At 50.6% G+C, this 22,829-nt stretch overlaps 2 protein-coding genes across 5 annotated transcripts in view; one reads left to right on the top strand and one right to left on the bottom strand.

Moving 5' to 3' along the window:
- USP39 (ubiquitin specific peptidase 39) overlaps nucleotides 1-3,437 on the top strand; it is a 34,572-nt gene extending 31,135 nt beyond the window's left edge. Inside the window, exons 12-13 of the mRNA XM_045446701.1 lie at nucleotides 1,777-1,863; nucleotides 2,930-3,437. Of these exons, the coding sequence (XP_045302657.1) occupies nucleotides 1,777-1,863; nucleotides 2,930-2,977 (135 nt within the window). The 3' untranslated portion in view covers nucleotides 2,978-3,437. The remainder of the gene's footprint in view (nucleotides 1-1,776; nucleotides 1,864-2,929) is intronic.
- A 7,869-nt stretch (nucleotides 3,438-11,306) lies between these two features.
- Nucleotides 11,307-20,218, bottom strand: SFTPB (surfactant protein B). Of its 4 annotated transcripts, none has more exons than XM_045446706.1 (11): nucleotides 20,094-20,218; nucleotides 19,641-19,768; nucleotides 19,226-19,297; nucleotides 18,711-18,836; nucleotides 17,980-18,132; nucleotides 17,643-17,732; nucleotides 14,896-15,009; nucleotides 14,577-14,738; nucleotides 13,613-13,693; nucleotides 13,011-13,095; nucleotides 11,307-12,061 (listed from the first exon to the last, which is right to left on the bottom strand). In XM_045446706.1, the coding sequence occupies exons 1-10, from the start codon at nucleotides 20,155-20,157 to the stop codon at nucleotides 13,033-13,035; spliced, it is 1,053 nt and encodes a 350-aa protein (XP_045302662.1). In that variant the 5' UTR covers nucleotides 20,158-20,218; the 3' UTR covers nucleotides 11,307-12,061; nucleotides 13,011-13,032. The 4 variants fall into 4 exon arrangements, with proteins under 4 accessions (XP_045302662.1, XP_045302661.1, XP_045302660.1 ...); XM_045446705.1 differs by having other exon boundaries at nucleotides 11,307-11,668; nucleotides 14,896-15,078; XM_045446704.1 differs by having other exon boundaries at nucleotides 14,577-14,737; nucleotides 14,895-15,078.
- Nucleotides 20,219-22,829: the final 2,611 nt, after the last annotated feature.

A 22,829-nucleotide genomic window follows, 5' to 3' on the forward strand; every position in this document is an offset into this window, starting at 1 on the left:
GATGAAACATGTACTTAAGATATATTTGGTATCACACAGGTTATTAGCACAGATTGTTTTAATTTGATTAGTCGTCTGGGACTATGAGTTTAATAATAACTAGCTCTGTTTGTCAAGCATTTTACTGTGCACTAGAAAGTATGCCAAACGCTCAGTGTATGTTCATCTTATTTGTACTTTTAAAATACACCTATAAGACAGGTGTTAATGGTACCATTCTTCTCTATTTTAGCGTTTATTAAAAAAATTTTTTTTTAATGTTTATTCATTTTTTTGAGAGAGAGCATGAGTGGGGTGGGGCAGAGAGAGAAAGAGACACAGAATCCAAAGCAGGCTCCAAGGCTCTGAGCTGTCAGCACAGAGCCCGGCGTGGGGCTCAAACCCACGAACTGTGAGATCATGACCTGAGCTGAAGTCAGATGCTTAACTGACCGAGCCACCCAGGTACCCCATGTTTATTTATTTATTTTGAGAAAGAGACAGCCTGTGCATGTGCTAAAGGGGGAGGGGCAGTGACAGGGAGAGAGAGAATCCCAAGCAGGCTCTGCATTACCAGCATGGATCCTGACCCGGGGCTAGAACCCACGAACTGTGAGATCATGACCTGAGCTGAAACCAAGAGTTAGATGTCCTACCAACTGAGCCACCCAGGCACCCTACCTACCTTTTTTTTTTTTTTTTAAATTACAAACAAGGAAACCTAGGCTCAGAGTTTGAGTAATTTATCTGAAGTTGATAGATTTGGGCTTTGAACCCAGATAATTAGTTCCACCATGTTCTTAACTGCTACTTGAAACAGGAATGGGGACTTGATTACATGATCTTGAGCTTTAACAAAAGCTCAAGGTTTTGTATATTCTGAACTATTGACTGTCTGGAATATCTATAGTCTGTAGTATCTGTCTTTGGCATTTATTTGAAGTTTGGATGGATGAGGCAGGTGAGCTTCCAGAAGTGCCTCTGCCATAATCCAGAAACTTCTTCTCCCCCTTGTTTATGGCAGCATGAAGTAAGGTAGATTTTGCTGAATTTGCCGCACAGGTTTTATAGTCCAAAGGAAATGGGTTAGTATTGTGAACAGTGTCCATGAAGGACGCTTTTCTTGGCTGTTGCTGTGCTCTCTGTCATTGGGGGTGGGGATGTCTACTTTTAAGTTTTCCCAGTAGTTAACATTGCACCTGCTAACTGTGTCTAATCTAACATTTATGGGCAACAAGGAGTCATCTTAGGTGAGGAGTAGAGGGCTTCCTCTTTTTTCTCTTTATTGCCCATCTAAATTCTTTTTTTTTTTTTTTTTAATTTTTTTACATTTATTTATTTTTGAGAGACAGAGACAGAGGACAAGTGGGGGAGGGGCAGAGAGAGAGGAAGACACAGAATCCGAAGCAGGCTCCAGTCTCCAAGCTATCAGCACAGAGCCCAACTTGGGGCTCGAACTCACAAACCGTGAGATCATGACCTGAGCCGAAGTCAGAAGCTTAACTGAGTGAGCCACCCAGGCGCCCCTCCCCATCTAAATTCTTAAAAGTGTTGGGAGACTCCACTGTACTTCGAGGAATCCAAAGCAGGGATTGAGTTTGCCAAGATCAGCACCCCAAGAACTCTTTAAATTGAATGATGGCAGCAGAAGTCATGCACCCTCTTAATATGACTCTTGCTGAGTGATAGTCTAGTGGCTGTTCTTCTGATTCTTCTCGCTTTTTGCTGCAGTCTTTTCTTTCTACACCTTTTGGTTTTAGGGAGCAGACTAACCCATTTCTTCATACTTTTTTGCAGGGGACAGGCAAATGGTATGAATTACAAGACCTCCAGGTGACTGACATCCTTCCCCAGATGATCACGCTGTCGGAGGCTTACATTCAGGTGGGTTGGGCACGAACTTGGTGAGTGTTGAACAGATGGGGTGTGAAGCCGGTGAGAGGAATGATGTGAGTCAAGGCAGGAAGTGGGATTGAGTTAAAGCCTTGGTTAGACTGGGTACCTGTTGGGATGCACTGAGGAGTGAGGTGGGGCCAAGATCAGATGGCCCTGAGAGCCCAGGAGTGATTGTCAGAAAAGAGAAGAGCAGGGAATCTTAGAAGATTTACGGATGAGCAAGGAGGTTATATGTGTGGCTAGGTTAGTTTTACAGAGGTATGTGGTTTGGTTTCAAGGAGGAAGAGCTTAGAATCATCAGGACACCCAACTAGAACTCGGCTCTCAAGCTTTCCCCAGCATCCTAAGTCAAGTTAGCACTCTTCGTGACCCCATGCGCTTTCTGCATGTCTTTACTAGAACACCAACCTTATTTTAACTGTCTTCTCTATTGGATTGAGAACTCGTGGAGCAGAGTATCTCTACTTCTTATAACTGTTCTGGTACCTAACAAAGAAGGAAGACTGAGACTAAGAAAAAGCAATAGCCTTATAAAAAGGAAGGGAGACACTTTTCATTCTAGAAATAAGTCTTTTTTTTTTTTTAAAGTTTTTAATGTTTTTATTTATTTTTGAGACAGACAGAGCATGAGCAGGGGAGGGGCAGAGAGAGAGAGGGAGACACAGAATCTGAAGCAGGCTCCAGGCTCTGAGCTGTCAGCACAGAGCCTGACGTGGGGCTTGAACTTATGGACTGTGAGATCGTGACCTGAGCTGAAGTCGGACGCTTAACCGACTGAGCCACCCAGGCGCCCCTAGAGATAACTCTTTCTTTAATGACTTTGTCTATGGTTATAGGCTTAATTATGAGTTCATTTTTAGAAAGTGAGTTTGGGATGGAAAGTGAGGAGAGAAGTAAAAGGGAATTTTCTGAAAGATTATTACGAGTTTCAGGAGACATACAAATATGGAAGTGGAGGGACAGGTTGTCCATTGCTTAGGGTAGGAGAGGTACTTGATAGATATGTGTGGATGAATGCCAGCTGCTACATGTCTGTTGTATTAATTTCTTACAGATTTGGAAGAGGCGAGATAATGATGAGACCAACCAGCAGGGGGCTTAAAGGAGGAGTTTAGGGCTTTGCTCCCTGGGGCTTTGGCTGAAGATGTAGTAGTATCAAAGTTATTGCTGAACGTAGGCTGACTGGCACATTCCCTGGGCCAACCCGTTTTGTGGGTTCTGGTTCACATCAGAGCGTCAGAGGGGCCCACCCACCTGGGATGGCTCTGGGCTGCCACCCGGCTGCTCTTTCATCAGGTGATTATAGATCGATGCTCCTTTCTCCTTTCTGTCTAGCTCCCCCTAGCTTCAGCAGGCCAGAACTCTTTTTACAGATGTGTGTAATTTATTTCTGGCTATCTGGGAGTAGCTGAAGGACCAGATAATATCTTCTAAGCATCAGAGCCTCAGGATTCTAGGAATAAGAGCATGAAGCCAGCAACATCCTTCTTCCATCATAGGTATTTTTCCCGTGGTTCCTGATGTGTTTTTTGGAGTGGATTAAATGTTTTCCTGTTTTTAAACCAGCCTCTTGTTTTATATCCTTCCCTTAGGCTATTTATCTGCTTGTGGGTGCTTTGTCATTTGGGATGCAGTTTGTCTCTAGGTAACAAAATAGCTGACTAAAAGCAGTGAGTTATTTTGCCTAGCTAGATGTCTGGAGGTGGGTGGTTTCAGCCTACAGTGCAGGGGTGTGTGAGGGAGGAGGGAAGGAAGGAAGGTAGGAGGAGCATCCGACTGCAGTACAATTCTGAGAAAGCCTCAGCCAGGCCAATGGGGAGCCCAGAGCAAAGAGTGCTGGTCAGAAGAATGATTCAGAGATGGCTTTCTTCAAGTTCAGTCATTGATTAGGAACAGTCTGGAGAAAGGTTCACCTTCATTTAGTTGTATAAACTGGACATTTATGCAGGAGTCCTCCTTCCCCTGCCCCCATTTCCCTTGTCTAATCTATTACCAAATCCTGTCGATTTAATCTTGTGTCTCTTGAATCTCCCTACTTTCATCAACTCTTTCACTGTCTAGTCTGAGCTAGTGCCACCTTAGTTCAGGTCCAGTTAGAAGAGAGAAACCATACAGTAACTTGATCAGGGAAAGCTTAATTTCAAGAATTATTAACTGTAACCGGGGATTGAAGTAACGAGGGATTGGCTGGTAACAAGAGAACTCTGAAGAATGTAGGAATAGCAGGTATAAGGAACAGCTGCTACCTGGGGCTGACATGGTGTCTGAGGCTGAGATTCAGATCTTGCTGAAAGTCGGATGGCTGGAACCTGTCAGAGGTCTTTCTAGTGCGTTTATGGGGAGGCGTCTCACTCCTCTTCCAAACTACCTGAGGAGGAGAGGAGTGCTGGGTGAAGCTGGTGTGTACCGTAGGAGCCAGGCACCAGAGACTGCGAGCACCACGACAGCCTGCTGCTGGAGAAGGCTGCACGTGTTGCTTTCGAGTGAGCACACTGGAACTGGGACGCAGAGCCCTGTGTTCCTGTAGGCTGTCTCCAGCACCCTCTTTAGACAAAGCATCGATGGCAGCTGGCAAGGAAATATCTAAAGGGCTCGAATTCACCTTCACAGAGCAGGCGAAAAGGGTTGAATTTGGAGTTGAGAGGCACTAAATTGGTAATAGGTACAGTCCACCCCTCGATGGCTCAGCTTCCATTTACACTCTTTTATGCACATTTGAACTCCTATGCAACAGCAACAAAACAATTCTGTATTTCTGCCTAACAAAAAACTGCTCCCCTTCTTACAAGTGAATAAGTTTTCAACCTTTCCCAAAATGAGACGTCCTAAGAGTCCTGTATCAACCGATGGCTATATCGGTTACTCTTCCAATCCAGTCATAGTCCCACTGAATATTCTGTTACCTAAAGACTAAATTGTGAATTTAATTTCCAACAAGTGGTTTATAAAATGAAAGTGGAGGGGCGCCTGGGTGGCTCAGTTGGTTGAGCGTCCGACTTCAGCTCAGGTCACGATCTCGCGGTCTGTGGGTTCGAGCCCCGCGTCAGGCTCTGGGCTGATGGCTCGGAGCCTGGAGCCTGCTTCCGATTCTGTGTCTCCCTCTCTCTCTGCCCCTCCCCCATTCATGCTCTGTCTGTCTCTGTCTCAAAAATAAACGTTAAAAAAAAAAAAAAGTGGAAAGGAGAGTAAAAATGGTTTCCATCTACACATTATCATGTGTATATAACAAGCAAGTAGAAAATAAAGTTACAGTCAGTATTTCTGTAACAGGGCAAAGGCTGCAATTGATCTGCATACTTCTTCCATTCCTCCTTCTGAATCTAGTCTGCCCTCAGCCGGAGCCTGAGCTGGTTGGAGCTGTGTACGTGGGAGGGTGACCCAGATCTTTAGTACCTAAAGACCTGACTAATCATCCTGCCCCCCACCCCCTTTGGGTTGCTGTAGTTTTCTGTTAACCTTTACTACTGGACATAGGCCATCTTGCCTGCATTTTGTAAGAGCAACCCAATTTTATCTTGGGAATCAGGATCAGTCACTCTGACAAGACGATGACACTCTCCACCTGTCCCTCCCTGCACCCCCCCCCCCCGCCCCCGCCTAGTTGGGTTAGTAGCATAAGGAGCCCCAAATGTCCATGTGATAGTCTGCTCTTCTGAGTGGAACCATTATTGTTTTCTCTGGTGGAAGCATTTCTCTCTTGGGAATGAAGATCTCTAAACAAGTAAAGCTTAAAGTTGCTGGGACAGAAGCAAAAATCCTGCAAGGTTGTTAGGTGTAAAAGAGGAATCACACCAACATCCACCCATTTTTTAGATCTATGTATTTTGGCGATGGGGGAGAGAGCACCGTATAATGAGTCAAAGCACGTACTGCATCCTGTAAGATGAGCACCGGCTGGTATTGTAGCCGAGTTTTCAGTAAGCCATTCTACCTTTCAGTGAGGCTAGCTCCTTCCAGATGACAGGTGTATGTGTTAAGGCCAGTTAAATCTATGGACATGAGCCCATTGTTGAGCATCCTTTGCTGTGAAGATAGTTCCTTCACCAGTTGCTGCATGAAATGCCAAGATGGTTGATAAGGCATTCTGAGAATCCATGGGGTGGTGTTGCTGTTAGAAACATGGGCAGGGAAGGCAAATCCATATCCAGAATGGGTTTCTATTCCTCTGAGGACAGATCTCTGCCTCCATAACAGAGGGTATAATCAGCCTGCACCAGGTAGCTGGCTGATGCCCACAAGAAATAGTGCCATACTCACTGTTAATTCTTGCTGTTGGCAAATTAGATATTCAGAAATACTGCTCAGGTCAGGGGGAGGGGAAGTCTGTGTTGTTGAGCCCATGTATAAGCCTCTGTTGGCACACAAATGTGGTATATGTTGTCTCCAGAAGCAAAAAAAAAAAAACCCAAAAAACAAAAAACCCTACCAAACATTGGCCCTTTTTCTTTGGACCTGCCCGGGCAGGTGGTAGGGTTGTGGTGACAGGTGCTGTGAAGTACAGCAACCTGTCTTTCACAAAGGAGGGGATATTTTGTTATACTCTAGACCACACTGTAGACCCCAGAAACTTCTCTGAGGTGGTAGGCCCCTGAACTGTTCTAGGGTTAAATCTCACTCTCTTGTTTGCTTATGTCTTAACTAAGATACCTAAAGTACCTGGGGCATCTGTGTCTCAGTTGCTTAAGTGTCTGACTCTTGGTTTCAGCTTAGGCTATGATCTCATGGCTCGTGGGTTTGAGCCCCATGTCAGGCTCTGCAGCTGGCAGAGCAGAGCCTGCTTGGGATTCTTTCTCTCTTTCCCTCCCTCTTGGTCCCTCCCCCACTCGCACTGTCTGTCTCTCTCAAAATAAAACTTAAAAAAAATACTTGTTATTTCCTGTTCTTCAAATAACATCATCATAATGTCAATAGTATAGTACACTAGTGTGGTATTTTGTGGAAGTCAGGGTGATCAAGATGTCTGTGAATGGTATTATTATAGAGCAGGAGAACAGACATTGTCCTGAGGCAACACTGTGAAGGTGTACTGTTGGGCTTGCCAGGTGAAAGCAACTATTTCTGGTGAGCTTTATAAACTGGTATGGAGAGAAAGGAGCCAAAGCAGCATGCCAAGGGCCAGGGGCAGTGCTGTGTCAGTAAAGATGCTGTATCTGGGACAATAGCTTCAATTGGAGTCCCCATCTGATCCATGTGACTTCTGCACAGGCCCTGTCATTCTAGTGTAAGCTCTTGCTAGTTCTGTTTACAGTGGTCCTCTAACAGGTCTCATCCCATTCCCTTGTCCCCTCCCCCCAATTCATTCACACTTTGGCCAGACCAGTCCTTTAAAGCACACACCTAACCAAGTGTTTCTCCCCCATACCCCGATCTCCCACTGAAGACGTTTTGTTGGCTCTTAGGATAAAGATGGAAGCCCTTAGCCTCTCAGCCTCACTTGGTAAGTTTCTTCTGGTCCTTGATCCCAGGCTCACTGTCATTCGTTCCATCGCTCAGATGTGCCACAAAATGCAGGCCTTTATGCCATCTGCTTCCTCTGCTAGGGGTGCTCTTTCCCTTTTAACTTGCTCTTTCTTCACCTCTCTGACCTCTCATACCTCCTCAGTACCGTTTATCTCTGATTGATAGCACGTATCACACCTGAGGTATTCTTTTTTTTCCCCCCTGTGATTCTTTGATTAGTGTCTGTCTTCCCAGCTAGACTCTAAGTTCCAAAAGGGCAGATAGGAACTGTTTCTTTTGTGCCCAGCCCTAGGGAAATGCTTGGTACTTAAGAGTTAGTTGTTAATGTTCATCGAGCAAATTATATAGTGCTAAGTCTGTGTTCTCCATACCCTTCTTTCACACAAATATTTTTCTCTCTTTAAACCCACCCAAGATGGTGACAATAGACACCATTCCCTGAAAGGGTGGGGACCACTGTCAGAGCTGACTGTCATGTTCTGTGTGCAGAAGCTTCAGGTCCTTTGTGGGTGACACGTGGCTTCCACCACTGCTGTCTAAACCAGAGTCGTATGTTTTTATGACTGTGATCTCCACATTTGCTTCCACTTTTGGAGCCTTCAGGCTCTGGCTGGTCTGAACCATACATGAGAAAGAAGTGGAATTCATGTTTTCTTAGCCAGAAGTCACAAAAAAAAAGATAGACACGTGGAAAACACAACCTAAATATAAAAGACATGGCAGGGTAAAGTTTGGGGGGGAGGGGTACAAAAAGTTGTTTAATTTATGAAAGCACAGGGACAGGACCCATGGGCAGAAAGAGCTGCCATGACGGTAAATTTTGCAACATGAAGTAAAGAAATGAATATACCTGATATCTTTTTACTGGCAAGACAATAAAAAGAGTATTTCCATGGAAAATTGGGCAAAAGCCCCAAATAGACATTTCATAAAAGGTAAAATGTAAATGGCCAATGAACATGTAAAAAAGTTCACTTAGTAACTGAAGAAATGCAAAGTAGAACAACCGGGGAGGTCATTTTTATATTTTAGATTAGCAAAGATTTGAAAGATTGCTACTACTTAGCTTTGTTGAGAGTGGAGAAGGGGTACGCGTTTGCTATTGGGATAGAAATTGGTACAGCTGGTGCAGAGGGGTAGTTCGGTAATGCAGCCTATATTAAAAGTAAAGATGTGCATAGTTTTTGTCCCCAAAAGTTCATGTCTTGGGATTGACTTCAAGAAAATAGACTAGTAAATAAAGATGTAAGAGCCAGGATTTTTATTTTCCACCACACTGTTGACAGTAGTTGTTTAAAAAAGGGAGAGTTTATATCCAGAAAAAAAATATATCATGTGGCAGTTACCAGTGATGACAGATGACTGTTTTGACCTGGAAAGATGATTTTTATTTTATTTTATTTTATTTTATTTTATTTTATTTTATTTTATTTTATTTTATTTTATTTTATTCTTATTTTACTTATTATTTTTATTATCTTTTAAAGATTAAAAAAATTTTTTTAATGGTTTTTAAATTTATTTTTGAGAGAGAAAGAGTGCAAGTGAGGGAGGAGCAGAGAGAGAGGGAGACACAGAAACTGAAGCAGACTCCAGGCTCTGAGCTGTCAGCACAGAGCCCAGCGCAGGGCTCGAACTGACGAACTGTGAGATCATGACCTGAGCTGAAGGTGGACACTTAACTGACTAAGCCACCCAGGCACTCCTTAAGATTCTATTTTTAAGTAATCTCTACACCCAGTGGGGTTCAAACTCACAATCCTGAGATCAAGAATCACACTCTCCACTGACTGAGGAAGGTGCCCCCAAAAAGATTATTTTTAAATGAAGAAAGCAGTTGTTCAGTTTACAAAGCAGCATGTGTAGGATGTTTCCATTGTTGTAAATCTGTTGTGTCTATTTTTGTGTATGTGCAGAGAAAAGTTTGGAATGGCCTATAGTAAAATGTTATAATGATTGTGTTGTGGATTTTAAATCTGTTATTAAATCAGGGGGACATAAAAGTAACTGTCTTTATTTCTTTATAACTGAATTCATTTTGGCTCTTAAGCCCCCAAAATATAATATTTCCATTTGAAAGTGACTCAGTTCCTTGTTTAATAGTCAGCTCCTCTTGGGTTCCTAACCACTGGATCCTCCTTCCCTTTTCTCTGGGAATGATTTACCAGCTGCCCGGTCATGAGGAGAGGTATTGGTGATGGTGCTCTCCCTGGTCCTCTAGGTCTCCCTCTCCGTGTGCCTGCTCTTCTCAAGGTCCACAAGATCTGTCAGTGCTTTGTCCCCAGTCACAGGCTCTTGTGGGCCCACCATTTTGTCCAGAGCTGATTTGGATGGCCTCTTGGGCTATGGGGGTGGAGTTGCTCTTCTGTGTCACTGCAGGGAGCACCCTCTGAGGCAGTCTTCAGGCCTGTCTGCCTAGGTCCCTCTGTAAGGCTGTGTTTTGTACTCTTTCTAATCTGTTGGAGGCAGCCTTCTCTAAAGGACTTGTGTTCTCCTCATGCTGCACCCTGGAAAGTCCTCTCTGCTCTTAGGCCCCCACACCTCCTGGGGCTTCTCCTTTCCCATCCTGCTCTGGGGGTGCAGGATACTGGGTGTGTCTTAGGGACCCTCTGAGTCTCAGCTGTAGCCACTTCCTGCAGTTCTCTCCTTCCACCGGCTGCTCGATTCCTGACCTCCTGTTGAATGAAGCCTCCTCTTCCATTATCAGGAGCTCGTTCCCATGCTGGCTTCAATGGTAAATTATTTTGTTTATTTTTTAAACTGTTTATTTATTTATTTTGAGAGACAGAGAGAGAGGGGAAGGGGCAGAGAGAGAATCCCAAGCAGGCTCCGCACTGTCAGCACAAAGCCCGATGTGGGGCTCAAACCCTCGAGCCGTGAGATCATGACCTGAGCCGAAGTCGGACACTTAATCAACTGAGCCACCTAGATGCCCCTTTGGTGGTAAATTATCAATGCCTCACCTCCTTCATGCTTTGTCTCACCGTCTTCACAGCCAAGTTTTTAAAAAATTTGAAACTCTCTTCTCTTGTAGAAGAGAGTCTTAGTCTTGTAATTGAAATAATGGCTTCCAAGACAATAGACTGCTATAGTTTTACAAAAATCCTCTTAAAAGTTCAAATTCAAAGGCCAAGGATTTGTATACAACATCCTTACCCCAAGAGCACATTGTATAGAAAGCTTTTCCCTGGAGCTTGAATGGCACAGATGTGGGGAAAATGGGTTGAGAATGTCCTGTCTATAGCTCAGTGTCAAAGTATACATCCTGCTCTAGTCCTTTTCTGGGATTGGTAGGATTGTGGGTGATTTCCACTCCTTTCTGAGTTTTCAATACTAAACATGTATTTCTTTCATAACAGGACACATGACAAAAGTTCTTTTATAAATAAAGAGGCACTTCCAGGCACCTAGATCTTTAATGGTAAAGGTTTATTCAGTTTTTTGTTTTGGTGTGTATTTTGAGGTTTTGGTACCCTAACCACCTCATCTCATCACAGTGAGTGGACTCTTTGGGAGAAGGGGTGGGGGCAGGCTGGAAGCCATTACTGGATGCACTGTGGGCATCTACTCTGTGAAGGAGGAGAATGACTAGGTACCCTGGGGGGGGGGGCATCTTAAACAACTGTGTCTTTTTCCTTTTAGTATGAAGCAATAGATGTTATTAGAATTGTTATAGGTATTGTAGTACAGAGGAACCGATTTTTAGCACACGCCCCAACTGAGCTTTGAGGGGAGAAATCCTAGCAGAAATAGAATCATGCTGGAATTTCAATCAAAAGTTGGAAGCTCACCTTACAAAAAGATAAAAAGAAAACCCTTTTTACATCTTAAAGTGACAGCTCTTAAGGTGCAGAACATTTCAAATAATGAAAGTTTCTCCAGTCAGCTTCACACCATGCTTGAGCCCTGCTATGTCCATTCTTGACACTTCAGCGACACCTGATTTTTTAAAAAAAGTTTGACTTCATCTATCCATCTTTTATGGTACTTTATGTTCCCATTTTTTTTTATTCTTCTGAATTTGAACTTTGTGAAAGTATTAGCAAAATAATTGTAAAAGCCAGTATTCTTGCCCACATGGAGATCAAGTGAGGCAGGCCCCAGCTTCTACCCTGTTGTCATCTGGGAGCCAGGGAGGGACTGTGTGGCTGATAGGTTCCCCTGGACCCAGCTCCTGGGTGTTGTAGGAACTGGACTGGCTCCAGCGCAGTGTGAAGTCTGGCCGGAAGTTCCCAGGCCGGAGGCCCCCTCTTGCAGACCTCCTTCAGAAGATGCTGCCTTGGCTGTACCTCACACCCAGAGAGGATGGAAGTCGCACTGGCTTGGGCCGTGGCTAGAGACAGGACAGGTAAGACTGACACAGGACTGAGGTTACAAGCTGCAGGTTTGTGGTGCACCAGCTTAACGTCTTTCTGAGGAAAGGAGGTGGGGAAGGTGACTGTGGGAGTGAAGGGTGTTTCTCAGTGTGGGCAGGGGGCAGGGAGCCTGAGGAGGAGCCTTGTCACATGCAAGAACCCAAGAATCCTAGAGACCACTTTATTCGATCTTCCTTTGCCTCTGAGGAGAATGAGAGGCAGGGAGGGGGCAACATATCTTGGCTGGGGATCCATGGCCAGTTGATGGCAGAGTTGGGATCAGAGCTCAGGTCCTCTATGTCAATCCGTTGCTTTTCCTGTTTCAACAGGCTGGAAGACCCAGCTCTTCCTGGTCCTGGAAGCCCTGGTTGCTGGGGAGAGGACACTGCCCTGATCCCCTGGGCAGCTCCCCGGCCCTCAGGGTTCCCCCCAGCTGTCATTAGGATGGAGGGAAACATTAATCTGGTCCCTGTGGGATAGGTCTGAGTTGGGGCAGACACTCCCTCCCCCACAGGGGCTTGTGATTCAGGAGCAGGAAGAGTCGGAACCTGGGGCTTGAGCTCCAGGAGGGCACGGGGTTCATTGTTTTATTCCCATCTGTAGACCTTGTGCCTAGAGAATGTGGCCTGGCCATAGGCACCCACGTTTTTTTAAAAAGATGAGTGAACAAATGGATAAATGGCTGTCATGTTAGGGGCTGGCTCTGAGCATATTGGCAAAGTGGGCCAGGTTTGTTCTCAGTGACACTTCAAGCCCATGGTTGCTATGTCTGTCGCTCTCAGGGTCATTTCCCTGTCCTGGGGCACCTGGTCACAGAGGCTGCATCTGACTCGCCCCTCACACTCCAAGGTGCTACCTCTGACTTGGACAATGATAGGGAGAGAGAAGTGCGTCTCTGGAAGGCGGGATCTGATGATGGTGGGGCTCCTGGCATCGGAGGAGACAACATTTTTGTGCAGCAAAGTCTGATTTCCCCTGAACCTCAGGAAAGGTTGGGCTTGGTACATCAAATACAGAGCATCAGTGGGTGCAGAGGGTGGCTGCAGCTCCCCTTGAGGGCCTGGGACAGGGCAGGGGAGGTGGGAGCTGGGCCTGGCACCAGCAGCAAGGATTCTGAGGAGAGGGTGTGAGAGAGGCCATTCTTGAAGTGGTGTTGTCAGCGACCCTTAGGAGCCTTGAGCTGTGGCCTGTGAGGAGGATCATAGGGCAACCAGCAGCACTGGGCACCTCTTCCTGCTTGGGGAGCAGGGGGCTCCCTGTCCTGATGGGTGCAGGACCCACCCACCTCTTCCTCCCCTCAACTAGAAAGCCTGGACTCACCTGGCATGGCTTTGAGTTCTCATCAGAAGTGAGGAACGTGGATGCACTGGAGAGGACTGGACGTAGTCCCACACGCCCCCAGGACCTGCCACAGGGACAGCATGAGGGCCTGAGGCCTGTTCCCCATTCCCAGTTCCGAAGGGGACAGGAAGCTCCAGCTGGAAGGGGCAGCTTGCCACCTGCCACCTGGTGGGTGCTCTTGGTGTGAGACCTCTTGAGCCACTCCTCTGAGCCATGGGCCTTCTGGGTTTAGGGCCTGCAGAGGTAGGGTGCTTGCCCCAGAACACTCACTTCGCACCCCCTGCCGAGCACACACTGCTCAGTGAACAACCCCTGTCCCCAAATGGGCATCAGACCACACTCCTTAAAGCTGCCCTTCCCATATGTCTCCTTTTCTGTTGTTTTGTGGCTTTTTCTTGACCCATCCGAGACTATCTTTTCTGTGTTAAAACAGCATGGGGGGGACCTCCCAGTCCTGGGCCTGCCCTCCTCGGGTTGCCCTGGGTCCAGAGGAGCAGGGCCTCTGAAGATCATGGACGAGAGAGGGTGGTGGCTCTGGGATCTGAGGAAAGTCCCAGCACCAGCTGGGAGGGTGAGCATACCTGGCAGGTGGTGTGGGCATCCCCACCCCTGGACACTAGGGTCTGCAGCTGGGGCATGTGCTGCTCCACAAATTGTTCACACTGAGGAAGGGGACAGAAACAGGCATGGGGTAGAACCGGGCCCATTGCAAGACTCTCCCACCTAACCGTCCTGGCCTCTCCCCTTATCTGGATCTCCCCAGGGCTCCCTCCTGACCCAGTGGAGATCCAGCCATCGGCCTCCACTGAGCAGCTCTGGCTGTGAACGAGCCGGCATGGGCTGAAATGGAGGGTTTCTGTTGGGAAAGCCAGAGACACTGGAGATGAGGGTTTTGAAACTCAGGCACAGGGGCTGACCTGTGCCACCAACTCCCCATCCCCCCCAGTTTAAAGCTCTTCTGGTCTTGGCAACCTGATGTTGGTGGGCGGTGGGGAGCCCTAAACATCACTGAGCAGGGCGGTACCATACAGAAACCTGCCTCCTGAGAAGGTAGTCATTAGGCTTCCCTCAGGGTTTTACTTTGTGAAGGGAATTTACTGTATGGACTCTGAGTCCTGGACTCTAGGACCTTCAAGCCCAGCCCTCTCCGTAGGTGGGTTTGTCCCCAGTGAGTCACATTGAGAGGAGGGATGGGGCGAAGACAGGATGGGGGCCCTGGAGAGAAGGCCAGGCCCCCTCCTGCTCCAGTGGGCCCTGGTGTTATTCAGCTCCTCATAGATAACTGGGCCTCATTCTTTGCCCAGGAGGGAGGCCTGCAGGTCCTCTGGAGCCCGAGCCCTTCGTCCAGAGGCAACTTGTGACCGTAGCAGGTTTTGCCCTGAGTTATTGTTCCGTGTTTTTTTGGTCCCTGGCCTGTCCGTCTGAGCTCCCCAAGGGCAGTGGTCAGACCACTCTGTGTGTCTCTGACTGGGAAGACTTTCCTGGGCTCAACCGCTACTGTGGGCAGGCCCAGGGTCCCAAGTCCCCCACGTGCCTGTCCCGCACCTTTTGCCTGTCCGGCCAGGAGCTGAGGCAGGCCTGGCGTATTGCCTGCAGCATGGCCGGCCCACTGCTGTTCCCTGCCTGGCTGGTTACAAACATGCAGAGGTGGCATGTGGACTCTTCAGGTAGCCATTCTCCGGGCAGGGACTCCAGAGCTGTGAGGACGAGAGAGGACACAGTGAAGACTGCTCGGCAGAGGTACTCAGTTCCTGTCCTGCTTGGTGCAGTGCGGGGGGACTGGGGAGGGGGAGGGCGGTGCAAGGCCAGGGGCAGGGGAAGAGAAGAGTGGGCAGTGGGAGGGGGCCGAGGCAGCAGGCTCACCTGGGCCAGCAGCGTCCTCGTTGGAGCAGCGGAGGACGAGGCCACAGACCAGCTGGGGCAGCACGCGGCCCAGCAGTGCGTCCAGCAGGAGGACGGTGTAGCGCTCGGCCAGGCACTGGCAGATGCCCCCCACCACCAGGGGTACAATGTGACACACCTGGCCCACGGTCATGGCCAGCACACCCTGGGGTGGGGGCAGAGAGAGGGCGGGGTGGGACCTTCCCTGGCAGGATCTACTCCGTGCCCAGCGCTAGTGGTTCTACCCTGTTCTCTTCTGGGAGGGAGAAGGATTATGCCGGGCATTGGAGAGTCCAAGGGGCCTGGCCAGAGTCACTAAGTGAGTGCAGGACCCAGGTGCAGACCCAGCCCTGGGTCCAATGGCCCTGGAATTGCTGAAAGGAGCATGGCCAGCCCAGACGGGTGAGCGTCACCAAGGCCATATGGTGGCCCGGGGCATAGGTGCAATCAGACCTGTATCTTCTCCCTGCAGACCCAGGGCTTGCTATGTTTCCCTGAGGGTGGATTAGCTCTCATTTGTGGCTTCTGGAGCCAGCATGTCCCTGGTTTCAGGAGCCCCTGGGGGAAGCAAGGAGTTTCCCCAGCCCACGCTGATCCCGAACTCAGCCTCCTAGCTGAAGGGCAAGGAGAGAGGCAGGAGCACTCTGGCTCATTCACTCATCCTTTATTCATTCAATCAATACGTGTAAAGAAGCTGGATGCCACAGACTGGCCTTGGGTCTGCCCCTGCTCGCGGCCCCACTGCCCCCATTGCTGGGAAGGTGGAGTTGGGAGTGGGACACAGTGAACTGCACGTCTCTGGGGTGTCCTACCTTCCGAAGGGATACATTTCACCAAATACTCGCACCTGCTTGTGTCAGAATCCACACGTGGCTCAACCTCCCCACTTTAGTGACAGAGGAGTGGTCCTGCTCTATCAAAGGCCAGCCTGTCGCGCACTGGACACCTGCCCCTACCTTCTCAAGTACTTCACCCCTATGTTACGCTCTCCTCCCACCTCACTGCTTCTCCCACCTGCTGGCCAGTCTCATCGGCACACAAACATGACTCACTTGTCTCTGCCTCCCTTCCCGGAGAAGCTTCTTGAAGGAATTGTGTTTATTTGCCATTGTACTTCTTGCCCTCCCTTCTCCCTGGGGCCCACTCCATCCGGGCCTCTGTCCCCATCACACTGGTTGTGCCTGCCTCCACCTCACAGCAGCTCTCAGCCCCTCCTTCTTGAAATGCTTCCTTCTCTCTCTGCTTCTGTGACATCACGCCATGCTGTGCCCTCCCCTCCCCTCCCGCTCCTTCCTGGCTGTTGCTTATGCTCTGGTGCTGGCATTTCCCCTTGTTGAACCAGGCCTTCTCCTCCACCCTGTCCACACCATGTCCCTGGATGTCCCTACTCTTTCCCTCAGATTTAAATCTTGTCCACAGCCAGCAACTCTCAGATGGATGTCTCTGGACCTGAGCTTTCCCCTGAGGCTTGGGCGTATTCAGCTACCTGCTTACCATCTCCTTTTGTAGGGCACAGAGGCGTCTTGGACTTCATGGCTAAGGAGTGCTTTAGTTTTCTGGCCAAGCCTGTATATTCTCAAGTTTATGCATCTCAACTGGTGGCATCACCAAAGAGCCCGTTCCTCAAGCCAGTCGTCCATCCTAGATCCTCACTCCCCAGGCCCCTTCCGTCACCCAGTCCCAGTGAGCCCGCCTTCTCTCACCGTGGTGACTGCAATCATCTCCTTAATGTTCTCCTTTCATTCTTGCCTCCCACCTGCCCAATCCGCTCTTCAAACTGTAGGAGAGCCATCTTTCTAAAGCGCGAATCAGATCACGGCATCCCCCTGCTTGAAATCCTTCCAGAGCTGCAGATTGCATTCACAACAAAAGCCAGTGTTTCCTAACTTGGCTTAGATATTTCCGCATGGCCCGGCAGTGCCTGCCCCTCTGTCCCCTTCTCTGACTGCTCTGCCGGGGCCCACCTGCCATGGCCACACTGGCTCTCTGTTCCTCAGGCTTGCCATGCCTGTTCTTGACCGTGACCCTTCGTCTGCCAGGGCCTTGTCCTCTTAATCCCCACCTCCCCAGAAACTCTCCCTGACCAACCAGCTCAGCCCCTCTTGTCATCTGTTTTGATTCTCTGCTCTGAACCTAACTGCAAAAACCCTTTTCCCCCACAGTGCCAACTTGGGAAAGTGGGGACCTTGTCCGCTGCTGTGAGCCCTCAGTGCCAGGAGGACTGCAAGCTGCCATCTGGGAAGAGCTCAGGGGGCAGGGCCTCGCTACCTTGTACTCTATTCCAAGGCAGGGCAGCCCTGGGCCGAGGAGACCCTGGGTGATGGTCACTACAGGGGAGACTCCCAAGTTTGGCGCGGGTAGGGATGGGGAATGCACCTGCAGAAATTCTCCTTTTGACAAATTAAAGCACCTTTTCTACGGAGACAACTGGGATTCTTTGCTATCAGATGATGAGCTGCTGGAGGACAAGACCTGGGTCATTTTCATTTTTGTTCAAAGTAGGGACAATGCCTGGCATAGATGGGGGGCTTTACAATTGTTGAATGAACCCTAGGTCCTGGCAGCTCCCGGGGCCTGAGCCTGAGCTCCGGGGTCCCTTGTGAGGGGGCGATGCACCCATGTCTCCCCCCTGCCTACTTCTCTTGATGGGTGTGAGGAAGGGTGGGGGAGGGTGGAGCTGTGGAAGGGTCTGCAGAGCAGAGCAGCTCCGAGTATTCCTGGATGCCTCACCTTGGGAATCACGGCTTGGATTCTCTTGATCAGCATCCTGCAGAGCCAGCAGAAGGGGAGGGGGATGGGGAACCGCTGCTCCATGAGGTCCTTGGGGAGAGAATGGCCTCCAGGTGAGGCCTGCTGGGCTGGACACCGGGAGAAGGCATTCTCCGGGCTCCGCCTCCCCCACCTCCTCCTTTCCCCTTCCTGCTTTAGGCCCTGCTTAGAGCGTCTTTTCCCTTTCTGGCTCTGCCCTTCCCAGAGCAAACACTTATGGGCCTTGGCTGTGGCCCCAGCTCTCTGGATTCCCATCTGTCTGGTATGAGGGGCCAGCAGTGCAGGGGGCCTCCCTCACCTGTGTATGAGGCCCAGGCCTCGCCTGGAGGGCTCTGGGCAGCACGGGGAGGGTCAGCTTGTCCAGCAAGGGGTCTGACAGCTCCGGCTCTTGCCCTGGCTCCGAGAGCTCAGGTCTGCACAGGCCCAGGTACTTGCAGATGACCTTTGGGTTCTAGGGCACAATGCAGGGTGAGGGAGGGAGCCCACTTCCGCCCAGCCTGGCTCAAGGACTTGTACTAAGACCACTGGCTTTGAGCCTGGAGTGGAGGCCAGCAGGCTGGTTGGGAGCTGTGGCTTAGGGTTTTGTGGCGAGGGTGGGGGAGCCCAAAGGCAGAGGTGGGACCATGTGGGGTGTTTGGGCAGGTGTCCGGGAACGTGTGTGAATGAGCACAAGGGTGTATGTTTGTGAGAATGGATGAGTACAAGCATGGGTGTGAGAGTGTGTTTGTATGTATGAGTGATGGTGTGGGTTCTACATGAGACTGAGTGTGTAGTATGAGTGTGTGTGAAGGGTGTGAGGGTGTGTGGTGGTCTTTATAAGCCCACTGTGCAGGCCCACTCTGTATGGTATAGCGGAGCAGGTAGGGCTGTGATCTGGGGCACCTGGCTGAGGACCATTGCATTTCCTGGAAAGGTCATGGGTAGGATGTTGGGGGGGGCTGGGGTGTTGTATGTGTGGGTAACACGGCATGGGTGGGCATGGGGGCTGTGCAGGGAGGCAGGTTGGAGGTGAGGTTGCTGGGCTCTCACAATCTGGTTCTGGAAATAGTCGATGACCACTGGGAAGTAGGTGTCGAGCATGTGATGGCACTGGGGCACGAGCAGCTTCAAGGGGAGAACGTCACACTCACGCTCCAAGAATTTCCGTATCGAGTCCTGGGAGGCAGTGGGAGGCCGACAAGGTTGGAGAAGGGACAGTCAGGTTGGCCTCTCTGAGATCTGTCCCCACCCGAGTCCCTGGATGCAGGACCACCACCAGGCGGACTGGCCACCCTCTCCCAGGGCTCTAGAGTTCAGAGAGTGCCAAGGAATTAAGTAGTTGGATATAGGGAGGGCTCTTCCCCCTTAGGAAAGACGATTTCTGGCTGTGCTGCTGAGCTCACTCCTGGGGCCCTCTCCTGGCCAGGAGGATCCTGGAGTCCCCAGGCAAACCTGGGCCTCACTTTTGGCCTGGAAATGGCTCCTATAGGGGGCTAACCTCTGTGCCCTGCTCTGTCCCCCAGCTGGTGGCCCATAAGCTTCATCCAGGATTTGGGCCTCATCACCTGTAAAATGGCTTCCTTGGTCATCTTGGTGAGGATGCGGACGATGTCCTCGCATTCCTGGCACAGGTCATCCTGGGGAGGGGGCCCCAGGTGGGGCACTTGATTGGGGGGCATGCCCCCAGCTCAGGTGTGTTAGGCTAACAGAGCAGGTAGAGGCTGACAGGACACTCTTAAGGCACAGGCAACTGCCTCCCATCTTATCCCATCCCATCCCATCCCATCCCATCCCATCCCATCCCATTCATCCCATCCTATCCATCCCATCTTATCCCATCCCATCCCATCCTATCCATCACATCCCATCCATCCTATCCCTCCCCTAGTGGGGCTTGAATCCCCTCAGGTCCATCCAGAGGTTACCCAACACCCTTTATACCAGACTTCCAGTCTCGGTGCATCCATGGGCGGTACTCACAGCTCTTATGTGACCCCAGACTTCCTGTAGGCAGTGCCCCAGCGCTCTACACTGCAAGGCTTGCTCCAGGCTTTGGCACCAGAACTCAGGGCCCCGGGCACAAGTCAGAGATGAGGCGGTCCGGTCAGCTGCAGTTTGGGGCCAGAGCAACCTTGGAATTTAGGCCACATCTGGCACTCTGACTTCACCCAATCTCCAAATCCAATTTACTGGGAGCAGTTGGCCATTAAACACGATGAAGTCAGATAGCTCTGCTTTCCTGCTCTAGCGCCCACCAGCTGTGGAACCTTGGACAAGTCTTGGAGCCTCTCCGAGCTCATCTTGAAATGGGGCTATTGTACAAAGTAGGGATATGCCTGGTTCAGAGCCAGAGCTCAGTAAGCATGGAGATGCCCAGGATGTCTCACCTGGCCCCAGGTGAGAGGGAGGCGAGGAGAGGCTGGGGAGACTCACCAGCGCCTGGGCCACAGAGTGTGGAGAGCAGCAGCAGCCACGGCAGCAGGTGTAACTTGGCCATGTCACCTCCACAGCCTGGATACCCTGCTTGGGCGGGGGCCCTTAAAGTAGGCGGGGGGAGGGGGGGTGGCGGGGGAGGGGTGTGGGGGCAGGGCTCTGTGGGAGCAGCAGGGACCTCAGTGTTTGCCTTTGCCCTGGAGAGCCCTCCAGGTGCTTTGATCCCTGCCTCTTCTGAGCAGTGACACTCCTGCCAGCCACCGTCTCTCCACTACCGACTCCTGCTTGATGCCCAGTTCCCGCTCTTCTGTCCTCCTGCCCTGAGTCCCATGAGCCTGGACTACTGGCGGCTTCTGAGTGTCCACATCTGGTCCCATCTCTCTGGGCTATAGAGGAGACTGAGGCAGGGCCAGGGCAACCAGAATGAGCCCCCTCCCATTTCTTCCCCTGTCCCTCGAGCCTCCTCCACTCTTGAGCAAGCTTTGAAGGGCTTCCTGCCTGGCTCTTGACCCTGGGCAAGCACTGAAGGAGCAAACCCAGGACGATCCTAGGCCACCTACCTCCACCCTCTCCTTACTCTTTTCCCAGAAAATTCCTCTGGTTCTAGGGACTCATGATTGTCATTACTCAAGAGAGCATTTACATGAAACGAACAAACAAAACCCCCCAAGGTCCCAAGAGTCTGCGACAAGGCTGTGGGGATGAGATTTCCAGAGTGTCTCTGAGCAGCCTTGTCCAGTGATGCTGCCTCTGTCCCCTAGGGACCCCTCCAGGGTGGGGGCTGGGCACAGCTGGTGGTTCAGGAGAAAGAAAGTGTCCTCTGCAGCGGCACAGGCTCCAGGGTCAGGTCCCATGGCGGGGGGGGGGGGGGGGGGGGGGGGGGGGCGGCGCGCACCCTGGGGACAAGCTCACCACTTGCCAAGGGGCAGACACTACTGCGAGTGCAGGGGTAGAGAGCATTAGCTCCTTGTCACCATCTTGGCGATCAGTTTATCTGATGACTGAGGCACCCTCTGCAGTGGAGGCTCCTGGCATCTGTGTTCCAAGAAGCGCCCTGATACTCATGGTGCCAGTGGGGCGGGAGTTAGTGCCACTGTGCACAGGATGGTCATGTGACACGCTGGGGGTCCCCCAGCCATTTGTGTGGTTTCTGTGGGCCTCAAGCCCCTGCCAGTATGAGAAACACAGTTGCCATCAGGGAACGTGTGTCAATGGGTGATGAAAGATTGGGAACAGGGTGACATGGGTACACTCCAGGGAGGTGGGACTGGAATGTGCTAGTAGTTTACTAGGTGTGGAACAAAGGAGCCAAGCCGGTTGCAATCAGGACTGAGTGAGCAGCAAAGCAGGCTTTGCGGATGGTTGCCTCCAGGGGACACTGCTCAGGGGAGTCTCACAGCTCTAACAAGGAGCCCTCAAGGCCAGTGGCATCCATGGTGGTTTCTCACTTAAGTCCCTGGGCAGAGCAGGTTGTCTTGGGTGGGGAGGCTCTGCTTCCCAAGGTCATTCGGGAGCCCAGGCTCCTCCCTCTGTCTGTCTTCCTGTCTGCAGGGCTGGAAGTCCTCCCCGGGATCCTCTACCTCTGGCTGGCAGGGCAGGGAGAGGAAGACTGGAAGATATGAGGACAGTGTGGGGGCTGGGCCTGGGAGGGGTGCCCATCATTTCTGCTGTCAGCTCATTGTCCAGAACTCAGTCAGAGGTTCCTTTTAACCACACGGCAGGCTGGCAGGTGCACTGTTCCCGTTTGCCCAAGGGAAACGGGAATGACATTGGACACACAGCATGGTCTCACATCCACCCAAATGAATACAAAACTGTGTTTTGTAGATAGCAGGTCTGTGACTTCCATCGAATCCTCCAAGAGGGGTTGGATTCTACCCACTGCTGAGAATTGTCATCCAAGAGCATAAATTAGAGAAAACCCAGAAAGCCAACCATTGCAGAGACCCTGACCCAGGTGGCGAGGTGGCAGGGGGAAGCAGGCAGCAGTGCGGGTGCCCTGCCTCATGGTCCCCAGGATGGTACCCGGGTCCCTTTGCTCCGACACCACTGTCACCACCATATCTGATTAAAGTTTGGCTTTTCATGGGGTGTGGATGCAGCCTGCACAGATCTGTCCACTGCCTCCTGGCCCAAATTCTGGAAACAAAACAAAACAAAACAAAACAAAACAAAACAAAAAAACAAAAAACTCCAAACACTGTTAGCCATCCAGGATCTGGGACCCTCATGAACTCGAGTTTGTTGATAAGAGATGGCTCCCCTCTTGGTGTGTAGACAATTGACATTTCTGAAGGCCAGTTCCTGGTGATCACTCTGTTTTCGCTCCTGCCTCCTGCCTCTCACTGTGTCTACACTGGTCTGGGTCCCCATTGCGCCCACCAGTCTGTTCTTGCCTGCCCCCAGCAAAAAAGTGCCTGGCACCCTCCTGGAAGCAGAAGGCCCGTGGATCATCTCACTCCATCCCTGGCCAGAGCCAGCTAGACACCTGCCCCAAAGAGAATCAATCCACAGGCTCCATGGAGTCCACTGGAGTTTGAATTGGGAGATCAGAGCTGTGTCAGCTGCTGGTGGGACAGCAAAGGTGTAAAGAGTCAAATTAATGGTGCATTGCAGAGAGGGGACTCAACTACTGAAGGCGCAGTGGCCTGCAGCAAATGAAGCCTCCCTTCACACCCTCTAGGGTGGCTGTTCTTAAAAAGCCAGAAAGGACAAATGTTGGTGAGGATGTGCAGA

Source organism: Leopardus geoffroyi, chromosome A3 (assembly GCF_018350155.1).
Source record: "Leopardus geoffroyi isolate Oge1 chromosome A3, O.geoffroyi_Oge1_pat1.0, whole genome shotgun sequence".
Taxonomy (NCBI): domain Eukaryota; kingdom Metazoa; phylum Chordata; class Mammalia; order Carnivora; family Felidae; genus Leopardus; species Leopardus geoffroyi.